This window comes from Mesoplodon bidens (assembly GCF_964165515.1).
Source record: "Mesoplodon bidens genome assembly, chromosome: 2".
NCBI lineage: Eukaryota > Metazoa > Chordata > Mammalia > Artiodactyla > Ziphiidae > Mesoplodon > Mesoplodon bidens.
In genome coordinates this window covers 1,170,610-1,189,828 of record NC_138177.1, presented here as the reverse complement: position 1 = coordinate 1,189,828, position 19,219 = coordinate 1,170,610, and the positions used below count along the sequence as shown (strand labels likewise).

Below are 19,219 nucleotides of genomic sequence, written 5' to 3'. Positions count from 1 at the left end.
TTTACATCAACCAGTTCAGCACCGGTCGTCTTTGACCTTGTGTTGTTACCATGATTACTTTACACCTTCCGTCTCTTCTTTTTGTAACTGCCTGGAAAGCAAGGTCTATCTTATACCTTCTCTGGCTTTTCCTGCCCAACCCCCCAAACAGAGTAGATTCGTACTGTGTACTTACTCATGAATTTTATATGTGACATATAGTGTGGAGAAGGTTGTCAGCTATCCATGTGGGGATGAGAACTGGCACCTGTCAAGGCAGGCATTCCGCTTGAGTCTGTTTTCTTATAAGAGACAGTGGTTGCCAGCGGTTTCACAGTAGTTTGAATCCAAGCATTACAGGGCCCTAGTGATCTGTTTTGATAATGGGTAAACCCTTTCTGTTAGCTGAAAAGTGCACATACGCACAGATAAGGTTTTCATACTTGTACTTGGTGCTTCTCTTGTCTTAAATAACAGATAAAAAGCCGGAAGCCGTCGTCAACCGTTCCAACTCTGAAAGCAGGAGTAGTGCCGCAGAGCAGACACCAGCACCGGCACAGATTGTCTCCTCCAGCTCTTCAGCCAGGAGAGTGAGTACTTTGGAATTAGTTTGGATATTTCCCACTATTGCAGTAACATACAGTTAGAAAGGCCTTAAAGGTACATTCATGCTTTTTTTTTTCTTTAAATTGAGTATAGTTGATTTATGATGTTGGGTTAGTTTCAGGTGTACAGCAAAGTGATTTGGTTATACATACATATATTTTTTTTCAGATTTCTTTTCCTTTATAGGTTATTACAAAATACTTAGTAGAGTTCCCTGTGCTATACAGTAGGTCCATGTTGTTTGTCTGTATTATATATATTAGTGTGTGTATGTTAATCCCAAACTCCTAATTTATCCCTCCCCCCTCCCCTTTGGTAACCATAAGTTTGTTTTCTATGTCTGTGAGTCTATTTCTGTTTCGTAAATAAGCTCATTTGTATCCTTTTTTTTTAGATTCCACGTATGAGTGATATCATATGACATTTGTCTTTCTCTGTCTGACTTACTTCACTTCGTATGATAATCTCTAGGTCCATCCATGTTGCTGCAAATGGCATGATTTCACTCTTTTTTATGGCTGAGTAATACTCTGTTGTATATATGTACCACATCTTTATATTCCTGCCTTAGTCAGCTCAGCTGCCATAACAAAATACCACAAACAGGATGGCTTTAAATAGAAACCTATGTCTCACAGTCTGGAGGCTGGAAGTCCAAGGTCACGGTGCTGGCAGGTTCAGTTCATGGTGAGAGTGCTCTTCCTGGCTCTCAGACAACCACCTGGTCTCCGAGTATAATCACACTGTGGGTTAGGGCTTCAGTACATGGATTTGGAGGAGTGGACACGATGTTTGTGTCCATGACTTTGCCCACAGTATATTTAAAAAAACTATAAAGCCATCATCAAACAAATTTGGCTACAGTGTGTTTAGATGACACAACAGGCCCTAGTAACCTGGGACCAAGGAGATGTTGTCCGTTGCCTATTTTCTTCGTATCTGAAGTTGAGGTGAGCGTATGTGAAGCTCAGATTGGGCTGGGAAGATAGCCAGCACCCAGCCCTGATTGCTCTGATGACTGCTCTTCTTCTTTTACTTCCCATGTTCCATTTGACTCTCCTGAGCTAAGTCCTTATAGTCGACGATGAGTGGAGAGCGGAGGTTGAAAGCACTTGTTGAAATATGTGAGTGCCTCCGGCGGCCTCCGCAGGCCGCTCAGAAGCTGCCGCGGCTCCACAGCGTGTGGGCTTGATGTGAGGAGGACGGGGCCGAGCTCTTGGGAGTGCAGCTCTTGGACAGCTCTGGGCTTCTGCCGACGCTGACTTACTGATCTTCCTAGAGCCTCGTGAATGTGCAGGCAGCGTTCTGGTGTCCTTGTGGTGACGAGGCAGCAGAGGCTGAGCTGCGCGCTGGCTGCCGGGAGCGTCCAGCCTCTCAGGCCTGCACACTCCCCCCGCTTCTGCGCGCGACTAAATCGCCCGCTGTTTTAAGAGGAAAAGTCCTAAATTAAAAAAGATACAAACGCACACCCATACGTACTCCACTTTGCTAAAAGAATGCTGGGAAAGACATTTTTCCCCTCAGAACCAGGGTGGCTTATAAAGAGCCAACAGGATTGATTCTCTGAAGCTGGAAGGAGTACGTAAATATATCCTTTCAGAAGATGGGGTAAAAGAGAAAAATCTAAGCATGGTTTTACATTTCTATTGCGTTTTCACCATGCCAGGCGGTAGAGGTGGCCTGGTTCTGGAGAAAGACCGACGCTTCTAGCAGAGCCCCCCACAGCCCAGGAAGAGGCCCACGGCTGATGGTCTGTAGACCAGATGTGCCCCAGCCTGGTCTTCAGGCTGACACTAGTCTGCGGTATTTTCTGTGGTTTATAGCAGGATGAGATGGTTAAGGACAATGTAAGCTTTCCATGAAGCTTTCTTTTCTAATGTTAGAATTACTTCTCTCTCTCTTTTTTTTTTTAATGAAATGATGGTACCGGAAATGGTAATCCATTTCTGAAAGCTGTTCTCCTGGCAAAATTTAAAAACTGGCAACTCTATGACTTGTACCATTTTTTTTTTCTTTTTTAATTTTGCTGCTCGCTGAAATCTGAAATGCTTAGAACTGCTACCCTCGATCAAATAAACCACTGTCTTGAAATAAGCAGTTAGAATTTGAGTGGAGTGGCCTTTAGCATCTGTGTGCATGTTACCTTCCATCAACTTACCACAGTTTCATCACAGGACCTTGAAACATAGCGACACCTTGGCCCGCCCTGTGTTTCCCAGTGTCCACGTGTTATAAGAGGGGTAAGCTCTTTGCCAGGGTTACATATGGACCTGTTGAGGCCTGGAGAGGTGAGGTGTCCCGTCCCCAGGCACACAGGGGACAGGAGAGGGCGTGTTACCAGGCCTGGATCAGTACTCAGCCTGCTGTTGTATTCCTCAGAGCAGCTCTGTCAGGTGGGAGCCTCTTAGGCTGTCTCTGGCCCAGGAGAAAGGGAACCCTGCGAGGGCCTGGCAGCTGCCAGGTGGGAAAGGGCCACAGCGCCTGGCCTGCCGCGTGCTTCTCCCTGCTCCGCCCACATCGCCCCATGGAGCTCAGCTGCGGGTGGAAAGAACCATCAGGACCTTCCTCTCCTTTGCTTCGTCCCTCGTAGTTCTCCGGCCTTTTCAACAAGCCGGAAGAGCCCAGAGATGAGTCTCCCTCTTCGTGGAGGCTGGGCCTCAGGAAGACCGGCAGCCAGAACGTGCTGAGCGAGGCGGCCAGGTCCAGGGAGGCACTGCGGGACCGGGCCGCGTCCATCCACCGCTCGGCCTCCAGCCCCCGCATCTCCACTGTGCTGGACAACAGAGAAAAGGTGCAGTTTCCTTGTGTGACAATTCAAACTCGGGAACAAAGGAAAACATTTTCTAGTCCCTAATTTGATTCTGGAAGTACAGAGTCTTTAAAAGGAGACAGGCGCGTTGATTAATCATGTAGCTGTTTGCTTGCTATTATTTGCTTGGCCAAGAAAGAAAGAAACCCCTTTCCTTTTGGCACATACCTTCTGTTCATGCTTCCTTACCCTCCTTACCTGGGGCAGAAAAGTGAGTCAGAAGCATGAAGATTTGGATACGGCCTAAAAGGTTCCTCTGAACCAGTAACAGTAATTTATTCTTTTTATGTTTAGAAGCAGAGTTCCTTGGTTGGGCTTTCAATCCTAATGAGGCTCAGGCAGAGTAGCACTTAGAAAAGAAAATTTTAGTGTCTCATTTTTTCATTAATTGATGTATGATCCAGCTACCTTCTCATCTACTATTCATCCAGAAGGAGCACGCTTCTGTGTCTTCACTCTGGTTCCAGAGTTCACAGGGCTCGCTTGGTGCACCCCTCTGGGGCTGGGTCTCCCTTAACCACAGACCCCTCGCTCGGTCGGTCCTGGGTTTCCGGACACGCTCGGGCCCGAGGTGTGTTGGCTGCATTAGCTCTGGGGCCCGTTTGTACCTGAGGCTGCACTTCGAGGAAAAGAACTTCAGAGTGCAGTTGCTGTCTGTGGCTTTCCAGAAGCTCCCTGGCTCTGTAGGGCCGCTGCTTGGTGTAACTTGTGCTGCTCTTTCCTGTCTGATGGTCCTGGCTTTCCCCATGAGAATTATTTGCCTACATATTGGTTTTTAATGGAGGAGAGTTGGGAATGAGCCTTTGAGTGCTAACCTTTTTTAATACCACTCAAACTGGATTTGGTATTGAATCTGGAAATAAGATTATATAGGTATATTAAGTTCTGCTTTTTTACCCAAAATGTTTTACACTGTGTCAGTACTGTGCCTTCCCTGTGTGTTCCTTGTTTTGGTTTTACAGGAGAGAGAAAACAGAAGCTCTTTCAGTTCATTGGGGTCGCGGAGGCTGAGCAGCGCCAGCGACCTGGAGGAGAAGGAAAACAGGTACTCAGCACATGGGGGCCTGCGGCCATCCTCCCGCTCAGGAGCCTAGCCCTCCGCCCGTGCTTTGCCGGTGCTGCGCCCTTCAGGTCGACCCTCCCGTGTGGGTTCGCTTTAGTCCACAGCCGGCTCTGTGCATGTGGGATCTGTGTCCACTGGAGTCTCAGGCGCTCCTCGTGCCCAGGACAGGGCCTGTCCCCTGGTGAACACTAAAAATGTGGTTATTTAATTGAATTGATCAACTTCTAATTTGTAAGTAAAGTCTTCCTCATCAGTTAAAATGAATATGGGAATGTTGAGGTATCGCTGCATCTCAGAGCAGAGCCTGGGCTAGAGCCTTGCTTCTCAAGGTGCGGTCCTCCAACCAGCAGCACCAGGGCCGCTGGAAGCCCGTTAGCAATGCGGAGTCTCAGTCCCGCCCAGACCTGCTGAAGTAGCTGGGCACTCGCACAGAGTCCCCTCGGTGGTTGAAAGGCACGTTAAAGCTCGGGAAGGACTGCCCTGGGGGACCTCCCCGGGTTACCAGCTGCGGTTAGGAAGAGGTGCCAGGCCGCTCCTGGGCGTCGCCCGGGTAGGAAGCTGAGGCTCCTTCACTTGCGCGCTAATCCTCTCTGCCTCCCCCGTCCCGCCTCTGCTTGCTCTGAGCGACCCACACCGGGCTGACCTGCCAGGCTTTCTAACTGAGGAACGAAGTGGCCTCTCCTTACAAAAGGGCTCTAGATCCGCACCACGAGCACTTGGTACCTACTGAGATGGGCTGGCTTTGAAGTTGCTAAAAGGAAGCAGACGGGAAGCCTTATCCAGTCCCCCGTCTGTGCGGGGAGACAGGTGTATGAACACCTATCTCTTGAAAAGGGTCCCGTTGCTGTCTCTGCAGCCACATGCGCTCCGCCTGCCCAGCCCCCCCTCCCAGTTTATGCCATGCCCTGGACAGAGGGCAGGGCCAGTGTTTTGTTTTGTGTCCATCCTGCATCCACAGAGAGTCGGCTGCTCACCTGGTGCGGAGCGGCCCCCCCGCCCGCCAGCTGCGGAGGGACGGAGCGGAGGGGAGCGAATCTCTGCAGACGGCCGCCCCTTCCACCTACGTGACAACCTACCTGAAAAGGTACCAGGCTCCAAGGCTGGGAGGTGGTTTCCTTCGCTCTGGCCATGGGCAGATGGGCAGTAAATTGCATGCCTTTTTACACCCAGTTAGCTCCACAGAAACGAATCAAGAACTGAATTGCTTTTAGATTTCTTGGGAGTAACATCTTAAGTAATTTTAAATCAAAGTTAATTTCTTTCCCTAACTGAATCAGAGTAAGCTAATTCCAAGTTCTCCCCACAGACAGATCTGAATATATACTCCATCCTTTCAGTCCTGTAAAATCTTCAACCAGCTATGACTTCGGGTAGACTCTGAGCAGGACTGAATTTAAGTCGCCCTTGCCCGGTAGCCAGCTCTCCTTCCTCAGCTCAAGTCACACTTTGTGGGGAGGCAGGGAGGGGCCTGTAGGGTATAGCGGGGGCAGGATGGGGACAGATGTTAATTGCATTAAAAAAATTTCATATTGAAACCTGTTAATTTAGGGACTTGAGTTGTTTTTTTTTTTTATGACTTTAATGGCCCTCAGATCCATCAAGATATGAAACTCGCAAGTCTGGTGCAGAGAAGGTACCTGGGTTTCCTTCCCCTTTTCTCATCTGTATACCCCTTTCTGCAGTTATCTTCTTTGCCACATACCAGCCAGCAAGCAAAGCACCTTTGCCAGAGCCATTAAGCTATAAGACACACTTAATTAATATTTCTGTTTGAACGTTGCTGCTGATGTGGAGGAATCTGATTCTCATTGCTTCCTCTGAGTTCTTTCTTCACTTGTACTCTCTCAACCACACCCCTCCAACTGCCTCATCATGCCACAGCCTTCATCCGTAGGTGTTTAGGTGATTCTTGGCTACCCTAGACACAGACTTTGGCCACAGACTGTGTGTTTGGGATCAAAACCTATTTTCGCTTGATAGGAATAATCTCGTCAACCAGTTAATGACGGAATGTGCCATAAACCAAACAGCCACTGTCACCTTTTTTTTTTTTTTTGCGGTATGCAGGCCTCCCACTGTTGTGGCGTCTCCCGTTGCGGAGCACAGGCTCTGGACACGCAGGCTCAGTGGCCATGGCTCACGGGCCCAGCCGCTCCGCGGCATGTGGGATCTTCCCGGACCGGGGCACGAACCCGCGTCCCCTGCATCAGCAGGCGGACTCCCAACCACTGCGCCACCAGGGAAGCCCCACTGTCACCTTTTAACGCCCTTCAGTTCTGCAGATACGTCCTGTAAGAGAGGGCTCAACGTTGAAAGTGAGCAAGTATAATTCACTGATGCCACTGAAGCTTCATCCTACAGCCTCAGTGTTTTTAGCTTTAATGAGGCTGTTGCCTGTTTGTCTTCGAGGGTGAGGCCTTAGTCAGAAGAGATAACTTATTACTCCTTATGGCTGGATCCAAACTGGATCCAAGACCAAGAAAACGTCTCTAAGGAAAGAATGTTCTAGAACTTAGGAAAGATGAAGGCGCCATCTTCATCTTCAATGTTCAGGCCTGGTGTTATTTTGTGGCAGGGTTGGTGGCTTTCTGGATCCAAGCCATCAGCAGATGGATGGAGTGAGTAGTGTCTGGTTTCACAGATGTCGTTTGGCATCATCGTGGTGAACAGAGGAGGGGGGACACCCCTCTTTAGGGTGGGAGGCGTGCTGAGTCATGTGAGCACGTTTGAGAAAGTATCTACAGCTTGCTCTGTACCTTGGACTTCCAAAGCTTTGCTTCTGTAATCCTAAAGCACCTTTTTATTTTACAAAGCTTATTTTATGATCTTTCACAAGGAAAGAATCATGTACAGTCACTGTTTCACACAGAAGGTGTGAATAGACATTTGTCATTCTTGGACTATGCCAAACCTCAGAAACTTTCCATTTTCAGTCTCCTTCTTATTTTTTAGGCAGAAATTCCTTTTATAACAGCCCAGTAAAATGCATCTTTTGTCGAAGAAGTCTTCCTGGCTTTTTTGGGTCAGCCCCGCCTCAAGTGTTTCATGACTGTTATAGTCAAGAAGTTTTTTTTAGAAATTCTAATCCAGATAATTTTTTGCCGCAGTTGAGATGGTCCCCACCTGTCTTCAGCTGGGACGGGAAGGCTGTCCCCTGTTGCCCGCACAGTGTGACTCGCTAGACCTGAGCCCTCACATCCTCCTGAGGCGTTTCGGCCTCTGTCCTCTTCTCTACTGTTCAGCCCCGAGTCTCTGCTCCAAACCCTCTGCAGGTTCTTCGGCTCACTTTAGCTTTCGCAGTGTTGCTCCTGCCTCAGGGAAGCAGCTGGGGTTGCATGACTTTGTCGGGGGGGGGCCGGTTGGAGCTCTTTTTTCTAGCACAATGCCTCTGTCTCCCGTCTTCCCCCTTTCCCAGCCCCGCTCCATCCGTGCGCTCCGCTCCCTCCTGTTGCTCTTCATCTCTCCTCCTCCCCGTGCCTTCCCTCTGTGGGGTGATGGGCGGAGGCCTGCTCGCTGCCAGAGCCCAGCTCAAGCCAGGCTGGGCCCCTCCACTTCCCAGCTGTCCTGCCCTCTCTCCGTCCACCTTCCTTTAAGCGCGCAGTCTGGGTGGGGCGGTGGTGCTGGGCGGGGGGCGCGCAGCGTGTCCTGAAGGACGTGACCGTGTGCTGTTTTGCAGCGCGCCCTGTGGTGGACGTAGTGGCCCCTCAAGCCCCCACCTCTCAGCCAATCTCAGCCCACCTCCTGCTCCCTCACTCATGACCATTGGTTCCTCCAGCTCTGGGGCAGCAGGTGGCAGCCCGCCGCCTGCCCCCCCGCTCCACCCAGTGCAGACCCTGCTGCGTCTGTGCACCTCGCAGGTAAGGCTGCTGGGCGCCGCTGGAGTCACATCTGGAGGCTCCAGCCAGGAGACTCCGGACTCCTGGGGAGTGTCCCTGAGCCAGTGAGGACGCTTTTGCTCTGACCTGTGTCGGCCAGGCAGCCGCTGCTCGTCAGGTAACAGTGGGGAACGCTCAGGCCCTGCCTCCTGGTAGCTCTCCCAGCTGGGTTGCAGCGTAAGGGCCCGGCTACTGTGCTAAGTCGCGTGTTCCAGACATCCCGCATGTCCTTTATACTGATTTCCCAGGAAGCATCAGGAGGGACCTCTTCTGTTGACTCTTTCTGTAAGATTGCATTCAGCCAAATCGGAAGGAACGCTGATTCTTGTCCCGGGAGCCTCCTACAGCCCCCTGCTGAGAATTTCTAGCAGTGAGGGTTTTGCGGCACCCGCTGTGGGAAGGAGGAGATGTGTGTTTGTCTCTACTCTGTTGCCGGCTGACATCTTCTCGGTTTCTGGCTCATCCGAGGGGTGGCACAGGCAGAGTGTCGTGTGAACCTGGAGCAGAACTTCAGCTGTGGTCGTGAATGTGGTCAGAGATCTTCTCCTTTGGGTGCAGCACGGGGGCTCCTCCACTGGGTCTTGTTTCTACAGCTGACACCAAGAAAATGGAAAATGTCATCGAGGCCAGTGTTACAGTAAGAACACGGCTGGTGGTGGTGCCCGACGGGTGCCCGGCTAGTCGCTGGGTTTCTTTTCCTGACAAATGTGGTGCTCATTTGTTTGGCCAGGTGGGGTGGCTTATGATGGGCTGCTTCTAATAATACCGTATGATTATTTATACATTTACCAGGCCCCATAACAGTCCATTTGCACAGGCATGGTGACCGTTATCCCCACAGATGGAGACACTGAAGCACAGAGAGGCTACTGATTAATTCAGAACAAGGCCTGGGGAAGAATGGTAATGGCCACCCTTTGTTGAACCCCAGCGTGTGCCAGGCATGGGGCTCGTACCGTACAGAATTACATCAGGACTTGCTTTACTCACACATAGCAGTGTATCCAAATAATACTGTCTAGGTTTATTTTAAAGGTTTGTTTTTTTCTCTCAGTTAAGACAGTCCAGAAATAGGCAGGGCTGGCACATAGCTCTAGAGCCACCAAAGGGTCTGTGTTCCTTCTGTCTTTCCGCTTCACAATGTTTAGATCGTGGCTTCCATTTCCATGGGTTGCCTAATGGTCCAAAATAGCTGCTAGAGTTCTAGCCATCATGGCTGTATTCTAGGCAGGGAGGAGGAGGAAAGGGGGAAGTATGCGAAGAGGGAATGCCTCTGAACTGAGAATTTCCCCAAACGCACTGATCTTCTGCTTGTGTCTCCCTGGCCACCTCTAGCGACCAGGGAGACTGAATTGTGTGGATTTCTGGCTAGGCACATTGATGCCTTGAATAATAGGGTCCCGTTAGCAAGGAGGGAGAGGAACAGGAACGTGGGTGAGGCAGCTGGCTGTGTTACATACAGTCCTAAAGAGCCCTCTGATGTGTGGAACGTTATCCCCATTTTATGGATGAGGAAGCTGAGACCGAAAATGTAATGATCTGCCCGAGGTCACTCGGCCAGGAAGGAGCAACCAAGGCAGGATTGGAGCCTAGATTTGTGCGTCTTGGGGCTCTTTTCTTTTTCACTATTTTCTTTCCACTGAGTTTATCTTTTATTGTGGGCACTATACTGAGTGTTCCACAGACATTATTTGATTTAATCATCACAAGACCCCTGCACTTCAAGGCAGCATTATCCCCATTTTACAGGGAAGAGATCGGAGAGGTTACACTCAGCCCCAGGTGGTTCCAGAGCCTCCAATCCCTGCTCTGGAGCTTTTTCTGTTCTGATCCTAACAACCTACTTGTAAAATTTCGTATTTCAAAATAATAGTAAGAATCCTATTCTGTAATTTGACAAATAAAATCCTTGGCATTTCTCCAGCATAAGAAATTGCAGAGACCGAAGCATGTTATTAAGCTAAAAAGAATTCCATGTAAGGTTTCGATAAGTGTGATTATTTTATAGCTTTGTTCCTGGCTGATTTTATTAGCGCTTCTTATAGGCTCATATATCCTGTAAGTTTGAGGAATTATTTGCCTTCATTTTTTAAATTAAAAAATGAATGTAAAATTTCACCTGTTTTCTGAGCTATTAATTGCTTCTGGAGAAGTGGCTTGTATTTTTTAGATACCACTTCAAAACTGTTCTAATTTTATACTGGCATCTAGGTACCATATTTAGGTTTTTATGATCTGATTAATTCAAGCTTATTATAATAATGTGATTATTTGAAAATGAGCTTATAGCTACTTATAAGCATTCTGGTAATTGTAAGTAGGTGAAAAAAGCAGCTTTTTAGCATTCATCATTTTCATTTCTTTCCCCATCTTTGGGAGTATCAATTTTGGATCTCTGTTACCCCAGCAACAAGCCGTGACATCACAAATGATAGCTTTTTGGGTGGAAAGCCAATGGTTGATCTCAACTCTTTGTTAAGAAACAAAGGTCTTGTTTTCATGTAAATGAATGTAATTGTACAGCTTGCTGCTGGAAAGTCTGTAGTTAAGGTTGCATTAGAATCCTGTTAGTTTTGGTTTCAGTCTCTCCTGTCTGCAGTTATGAGTACGGACAATCAGGCATTTGGTTCCGTGGAAAGAGAGCGGTTGCTAAGCTAGGTGAGGTTGCAGAGTGTCTGTCGAGTGTCTGGGTGACCCAGGAAGACGGCCCTCCGGGTCGTCCGCTGGGAGGCCACCGCAGGCACTCGCTGCCGGGACTGAAGGGCAGTGACGTGATCGTAAGTGACTTCAGTGTGTGTCGTGTGTGTGTGGAGACCAGATGGTGCTCAGGACTCATTCAGAGCTCTCTCGCGTGTGTCACTATCTTGCCTTGTGTCATAGCTAATCAAAAAAATTTTTTTTCCTAATCTCAAGTGAAAAATATTTTCCGTAAAACATAACTGCTTGGGCAGAAGATATCAGACGGAAAGCGTAATCACTGTTCTAAGACTTAAGAGCTCAGAATTAAGGAAGCAGACCAACCCCAGACAAATTCTGAGCGAGAAGATTCTCTGGGTAAACCCACCTCGAAGCTCTGTCTCTACCCCCGCGTTGTCGTGTGCGTGCCTGACCGTTCTCTTTCTGCTTGTGTCCTTTTGATTTCAGGCCTCCTTACAAATCCCCGGCTGACTCCGCAGCGGAGAGAACAGTAGACAGTGCCTCTTGCGGCACCCCCCTCTGTGTGATCACGAATCGCCCCCCACCTAGCACTGCCAATGGGGTTTCAGCTGCTGCTGTGCTCTCCACTCCTGGAACGGACTCCTCTGTGGAAGCCAGGGAGCGGAGGAGGTGTGTCACGACTGATGTCACCTGTGGGGTTCTGCTTTGAGGTAGTAGGTAGAGGGGTGGGCGTGGAGTGTTTTCCCCAATCGCACGTACTTCTGTGAAAACGAGCCTTCATGTTACAGCTTGGGTTTTCTGTTTTGCCTCTGGGAGATTTTTGGTGGAGATCTTCATTCTTTCTGATTATTTAACATAGGTACTTCTTCTGTTACGGATCTAGGCATTTCTTGTTTCTGTTTGTCTTGCGAGACACGTCATGTCAGGCACCGTTTCCCCCTTTGGTGCTGGAGCACCTGAGAAGGGAGAAGCATCTTTGGTTTGGCTCTGGGTGGTCCACGATGACTTCTGGCAGCAGAGAGGAGCAGTGGTATGATGAAAGGCCCAGAGAAACGGAGCTAGGGTGTACAGTTTTGATTAATTTGAGACGAACACCAGAACAGGAGGTGGGTGGCACACGATGATACTGTAGAGGGACGGTGGCCAGCTGATCTGCAGGCTCCTTGGAGGGATGGTGGGAGCAGCCGTGAGCTGACCTCAGGGAGGTCTAAGGCAGGAGCTGAGAGAGCCTGCTGAGCGTCAGGGCTAAGAGACCATGGAAGGTGTGACCGAGGCGGACAGGCCATTTTCTTCCACTAGAAGAAGTGGTAAAAATAGAATGCATTCCATTTAGGAGTTTCAGATCCACATAAAGACTGAAGCCATAATTATCCCTTTTTTAAGACTAGAAAAAGAGGTCAAATCTTACCAAAATTTATATTTCACTTTGACTTCATTTTATTTTGAATATCCAAAGGAAGGAGGTGTTATATTTTTGAGTGTGTCTATATGTGTAACAAGTCAGAGTGTCTTTTCATCTGCAAGGTACAATGAGTTAAACTTTTTAGACGTTCGTTTATTATAAAGATAGCTCTAAGACATGCATTTTGAGAAGAAACAGAAGGAAGGTGTTAAGTTGAAAAATAGTGTTTTTCTTCCTTTCCTCCCTTTCTTTTTTCATTTCTTTACATAAAACTTGAAGAAATTCCATTTTCTGGGCTAACAGATTGCAGAGCTAACAGTTGTCATTTTTTTTTTTTTTTTTTTGGTCATACGCGGGCCTCTCACTGCCGCGGCCTCTCCCATCGCGGAGCACAGGCTCCGGACGCGCAGGCTCAGTGGCCATGGCTCACAGGCCCAGCCGCTCCGTGGCATGTGGGATCCTCCCGGACCGGGGCACGAACCCGCGTCCCCTGCATCGGCAGGCAGACTCTCAACCACTGCGCCACCAGGGAAGCCCAGTTGTCATCTTTTAATAGGTTTCCAGCCAGGAAAGTTTTAATAAATCAATCTTCAGTATTTAATGTCTATGTATTTCATAGCTCAGACGTTACTTAGATACTGTTAGTTTCATCTAGAAACTAAATGCGAAAGCAATCTTTCATTAGCTGGGGAAAAAAACTCCCTTTAAAAATTCCTTCTGAGATGAGACAAGTGGAATGAGTTAAATTCATCATTAAGATCATGGTCCCTGGAAGGATGCGTAAACCAGGTTCTTTATCAAACTGCATTATTAAATATTTAGTTGCGTGAACCATTATTTAGAGAAATCTAGAGAAACGATTACTGTCTTCTGGGAATTTTATAACCTGTGATCAATAACCTGCTACAGATAGTGATTTTTGTTTTAGAAGTTTTATTCAAGCCACAAATATTTATTGAGTACCAGCCGTGTGCCACATGTTTTATATAACTAGGATGTATTTCCTCAAGGAGCAGCAAATGTAAGAATAAAAGAATTAGGTCAAGATATTAATGAATTGTAATATGAATGTGGTATATCAAGATGAGTGCATTTTAGGGATGGTATAGATATTCGTTAGATAAATAATAATTATTAGATAATAAAATAAATTATTTTATTATTAATTTATTATATTAATTAATTACTTTAATAATAATAAAATAAATTATTAGATAATAAAATAAATAAATAGCTGGCACAAGAGCCGTTGGACTCAGTCACTTGCTCTGTAGCAGCGTTTATTCCTTCCAGAATTTGCTGAGCACCTGCGGTTGCCAAGTACTGTGACAAGCCCAGACCGCACAGCCGTGAGCTGATGAGTGTGGTCTGAGCCCCTGCGAAGTGTATACGCTAGTGAAGAGGAACGAGGGTAATGACACTTGTGATAGATGCTGTGCTGGTGCTTTACAGAAGACCTGCCTACTGTAGACTCGCCTTCTGGGGTGGGGGGCGGTCAGAGAAAGTCACCCTCAGGGTGTGATGCCCGAGTGAGAACTGCAGGGCAAATAACAGCCAGGTGAGGGGGAGGGGCGGGCGTTCCAGGCAGAGCAGACAGCCACCGCAGTGACGCCAAGGCGGGGACGGTGCTCGATCCTTCGGAGAAGCTGGAAGGAGACATGGTAGCTGGAGTGTAGAGAGTGAGGGACAGAGCCGTCCGCGGTGAGGCCCGCGGCGCAGGCAGGGCTCCGTGACGCAGTCTGGCCCCCAGCGAGGAGGTTGTGGGTTTATGTGCCGAGAACCATGGTGAGCCACCGGCAGAGTTTTTTGAGCCGCTTTGCAGAGATGTGCTTCACACAGCATGTAATTCACCAGTTCAACACAGCCATCACCACAGTCAGTTTTAGAGCATTTTCATCACCTTAAAAAGAAATCCTGTACCCTTTAGCTGTCGCCACCCCGTCTCCCCCTTCCCCCGAGGCCTAAGCAACCACTCATCTACTTTCTGTTTCTGTCAAGTTGCCTGCTCTGGAGATTTCATCTAAATGGAATCAGTATGTGGTCTTCTGTGACCGGCTCCTTTCCCTCAGCGGCATGTTTTCAAGACTCATCTGTGTTGTAGCATGCATCAGTACTTTATTCTTTTCATGGCCGGATACTGTTTCGTTACGTGGATATACTGCATTTTGTGTGCCATTCATAGGTTGGGGGACATTTGGATTGTTTCCACCTTTCAGCTATTTGAAGAATGTTATTATAAGCATTCATGTACAAGTTTTTGTGTGAACATATGTTTTCATTTCTCTTGGGTGTGTACCTAGGAGTAGAATTTCTGGGTCATCTGTCAGTAGAAGATTTGAGACAAAAAAAAAGTTGATGTGACTTACATTTTAAAAAATTCTGCCTTTTAAACTCTGGTTGCGGTATTGCATACGAAGTGGACAGGGGAAGAATAGACAGGAATGGATGTGAGGTGACCAGTTAGGAGACCACTGCAGAGGAGCAAGCGTGAAGAAGAGCAGTAGCTGGCACCGAGGTCGTCGTTGGAGGAGATGGAAAAGAGTGAATGTGCTCATCGTTTATTTAGGGGGTGGTTCCAGCAGCGTGGCAGACAGGCCCACAAGGGCCCTGTTCCTATTATAAACAGACGCAAGGGTGGCTCAGTTCAGAAGAATGAAAGGGAACTCTCAGGTGACAGAAATGAAGAGACCCCAAAAGCCAGAATGGTCTGAGTGGGCCAGGGTGGTATGAGACCTAGAGTCTGGAGGCTCTGGTTTAGTGCCGTGTGTGGATGTAAGACGCGTGGCTGTGGACCTGACTAGGCTTGGATCCATCACCAAGAACCTGCATAGAGCTGAAATTCTCAAAGGGCTGCCCAGTTCTTTGCCCACGGTCCAAAGATGTGTCAAGAGTCTAGGCAGGTTTTTTTCTTAAGAATATATATAGGGGGGCTTCCCTGGTGGCTCAGTGGTTGAGAGTCCGCCTGCTGATGCAGGGGACGCGGGTTCGAGCCCCGGTCCGGGAAGATCCCACGTGCTGCGGAGTGGCTGGGCCCGTGAGCCATGGCCGCTGAGCCTGCGTGTCCGGAGCCTGTGCTCCGCAATGGGAGAGGCCAGAACAGTGAGAGGCCCGCGTACCGCAAAAAAAAAAAAAAAAAAAAAAAAAAAAAGAATATATATAGGGACTTCCCTGGTGGCACGGTGGTTAAGAATCCCCCTGCCAATGCAAGGGACACGGGTTCGAGCCCTGGTCCAGGAAGATCCCACATGCCGCAGAGCAGCTGAGCCCGTGTGCCACAACTACTAAGCCTGCGCTCTAGAGCCCGTGAGCCACAGCTACTGAACCTGCACGCCGCAGCTATTGAAGCCCATGTGCCTAGAGCCTGTGCTCCGCAAAGAGAAGCCACCGCAACGAGAAGCCACCGCAATGAGAAGCCCGCGCGCCGCAACGAAGAGTAGCCCCCGCTTGCTGCAACTAGAGAAAGCCCGCGCGCAGCAACGAAGACCAAACGCGGCCCACAAGTCAATCAATCAATCCACTTCTTACCTAAAAAAAAAGACTATATTTTTTAAAGAATATGTTTATGTACTCTTTCTGAGATTCTTCTCCATTGTAGGTTATTACAAGATATTGAATACAATTTTCTGTGTACAGTAGTCTTTGTTGTCAGAAAAATCTTTCATGGGATATTTTTACTACCCATATAGTTTGGAAATCCCAAGCCAAGAATTTAACGTAGGAAGTAGGTCTGTACTCTTAAAATTTGGGGGCCATCATGGCACAAACAAATTCAAATCTACCTTGAAGATAAACACATCTTCAACCTGAGGTCCAAGGGCTTTCTGTACAACAGTCCTCACCAGAGGAAAACTCACACAGAGCACTGGGAACACTGGAGAGGGAGAGGCAGCATGAGGGAGAGCTCCCGGGGTAGGGTCTAGATGCTCAGGATGCAGAGGCACGGCAGACAGAAAACTCAGACCAGGACTTCAATTGGTGATGTCGACGAAAATTAGTCACTTGATCTCAGAAAGAAGTGGAGAATTTTATTTGAGCCAGATTTGAGGATTATAACCTGGAAGAACATCTCAGCAAGCTCCAAGAACTGTTCGCCCGTTAGAGGTCATGGCACAGTAGCATAAGCTTTTGAGACACAAGGCCGTACGTGAAATGACGTCTTATTGACAGGTCACACAAGCCACGTCTGGGCGTCATCGTGGCCCCATCAAGAAGGAAGGTTGTCTTTAAGGCGCTGTCTTGCTGGTGCTGGGAGAACGCTGCTCTTCGTGGCTGATGGAGGTTTGGTCGATGTAAAATGCAGATACGCCCTGCACAGTAAGGGGGAGAGCGGGGGCCCGAGGGCAGAGCAGAGGTGTTTATGTTTGAGTTGTTCTTGTCTTGCCATAAAATACGGACTTTATTTCACAGTAACAATAGTTAGAAGTGACCAGCTGTACTAAAGATAGAGCGAGCGATCTAGAGGAGCAGTGAGGTAAGTGCATCAGGAGTAGCTGTTGAGACAGAAGATGCTGCAGACGCACTGTTGTATCCGGTAGAGAGCTGCTACGGGAACCTGCGTGTGTGAGGCGTCTAACAGCCGTCTAGGGAGAGGTTGCCGTGTGCCCGGCACATGGGCGTTACGGATCCAAGGTCGGGGAGAAGCGAGCGCGTGTCCGTGTGGAAGGCAGCTCAGAAGCTGCAGCGCAGTGTCCGCTGTGGGAACGGAGTGGGTCTGGAGAAGAGGGGCAGGGAAGGGGCCGCAGAGGAGGTGCCTGGGCTTGAGTTTTGAGAGGCTGGTTTTGACAGGAGGGTGGTATTTTAGAGGGACGTGAGAAATTCGGGGAGCAAGTTCGCCGTGCCTGGCCCTGGGAGGAGGGCAAGGCCAGGGCAGCGTTTCCGCAGGTGTCTTGTGTGAGGTGGATTTAGGCGCGGAAGTGTTCTGTGGCCCAGCGCATTTGTGAAACGACGGCTTAAACACAGGTAAACGGTTGCTCCCAAACCTGGGGATCGCTCCTCTCCAGGGCGTGGGGCTGGTTAGAATTTGCAGCAGTTGCCAAATTTCTGTGTCCATCGAATAGTGTTGTTTTTTTCGCAGAAACCTGACTGGTACTCCATTGGGAATACTTTGGAAATTGTGGCGCTAGAGAGAGGCGGGCAGGAACCACATGGTGTAGTTTCTGTCTGTGCTGTGCTGAGAAACTTGAACTTCTGCTCTCAGAGCTGTGGACTGGAGTGCTTTCAGCGGGGAATGGCTTGATCAAATAAAACGTCGTTTAAGCCTTTACAGAATTAAAGCCGTTCAGTTTCTCCTTCAGACAAACACACGCTGAAAGAAAAAAAGCACATGTTTTGAAAAGAACTAAATTTTCCTTCTGAAAGAGCATGCTGGGTACTAATTCTTCTCTTGAAGCTGCAGCTTGCTCTGTAATCAGCTCCTTGTGGAAGCATTTTGGCTCTTGCTGGGAAATGAAGGCCTGGAGCCTGTGTTGATAGGTCCCGTTGGAAACAATTAGCGTCAGGCAAATGGGTCTTCAAACTTGCCATAGCAAGACCTGACCAGCGGAAAAGTCATCTCAGAAAGAATCCCTGTTTGCAGGGTAACTAGAGCTCGTGCATTGGGGTGTGGGTCTTCCCATGGAACCAGCACACCTGACTTTCCCTTTCTGAGCGGGTTTTGTTCGAAGAGGGGGGAAGTGGGTGCGTGCAGCACTGGCCAGGGAGAGGGCGCTGCTCTCCTCGGGGAGGGTGGCCCTTCACTCAGCCTGTGAACTACAGATATGATTACAGATACATCAGTAGACAGGGCTGGATTCAAGTGGTCATTATGATCCCAAATCATGATCAACACGGAAAGGTTAATAATACTAGATTTTTCTGAGGGATGATGGGTAATTTTTATTTTTTCCTGTATTTTCCAGAGTTCCAGAGTGATGAAGAATTACCATTGTAATGGGGGTGGGGGGCAGGTGAGCTTGAAAAAAAATTAATTCTGTGGACAACAGTCCCTATTATGATGTAAGTCTGTGAAGATGGCCACAGTCATTGAAGAGTAGACATGGTAGTCAAGCGAGTCAAGATAATTTATGCAGGATTCTAGATAATTTGTGATTTTGTTACATAAGCTCAGGGCAGGACCTCTGAAAGTTTATTACTTTTGAGAAGGGCACAATCTTGGATTTACAAAGTTCCTTGTTTTAGTTTTCTTTCTTTTTCTTTTCTTTTTTTTTTTTTTTCCTGAAAAGCTCCCCTGTGACCAATGTGTTCCTTTTACCTGATGGAAAGGAAGAGGAGTTATGCCCCTGTTTTGCAGATGGAAATGCCGAGGCCCTGAGAGCATGGAGTGATTTGCCTGATATCACACCTTGAGTCAGGCACAGTGGAGACTATAACTCAAGCCTCTTTTTCTTTCCCATTGAACTCACTAACCATTTCTTCTTTTGGATTACAAAAAAGTTTTGGTCCAGGGGCCGGTCCATCTCCATCAGTGGCCTGGAATGCAGCAGTCTCTGCCTCCATGGCACTCTGATTACTGCATCCCATTTTGGGGTTGCTCCTGAGGACGGTAGACACCACCAGCGTCCTCCGATTGTGAAGGGATTGACTGGGCTGGCGGATGACAGGGTGGAGAGGGCACATGGCATGCGACTGGCAGAAGGCGGCAGGGTGTCAGGGCAGGCAGCAGCTGTCGCAGGGCCTGGTGTCTGCCTTCATTCCGAAAGCCCCAGGTTTTCCTTAGCAACAGTGTCAACAACCCCCGGGGCTAATACTGGAGTCTGCGGGCTCCCGCCTTTGATCCTCTCGCCCCAGCCCTGAATTTTACACCTGCTTTTTTATTGGTGCCCTTTCTT

The 19,219-nt window shown here is 48.5% G+C and overlaps 1 protein-coding gene across 13 annotated transcripts in view; it reads left to right on the top strand.

Moving 5' to 3' along the window:
- PPP1R12B (protein phosphatase 1 regulatory subunit 12B) overlaps nucleotides 1–19,219 on the top strand; it is a 207,431-nt gene that overhangs the window by 75,820 nt on the left and 112,392 nt on the right. For 8 of the 13 annotated variants that reach the window (XR_014017455.1, XR_014017456.1, XR_014017457.1 and 5 more), the window contains 5 exons: nucleotides 457–569; nucleotides 3,176–3,376; nucleotides 4,357–4,439; nucleotides 5,371–5,541; nucleotides 11,477–11,659. Coding sequence is in view for 10 of the 13 variants with exons in the window: in XM_081254347.1 (XP_081110473.1) it covers nucleotides 457–569; nucleotides 3,176–3,376; nucleotides 4,357–4,439; nucleotides 5,371–5,541; nucleotides 11,477–11,659 (751 nt within the window). In the remaining 3 variants the exon portion in view is untranslated. Of the gene's footprint in view, nucleotides 1–456; nucleotides 570–3,175; nucleotides 3,377–4,356; nucleotides 4,440–5,370; nucleotides 5,542–6,049; nucleotides 6,091–8,133; nucleotides 10,542–11,476; nucleotides 11,660–19,219 lie in introns of those variants that run through there. The other 5 variants (XM_081254342.1, XM_081254343.1, XM_081254348.1 and 2 more) reach the window with 5 other exon arrangements.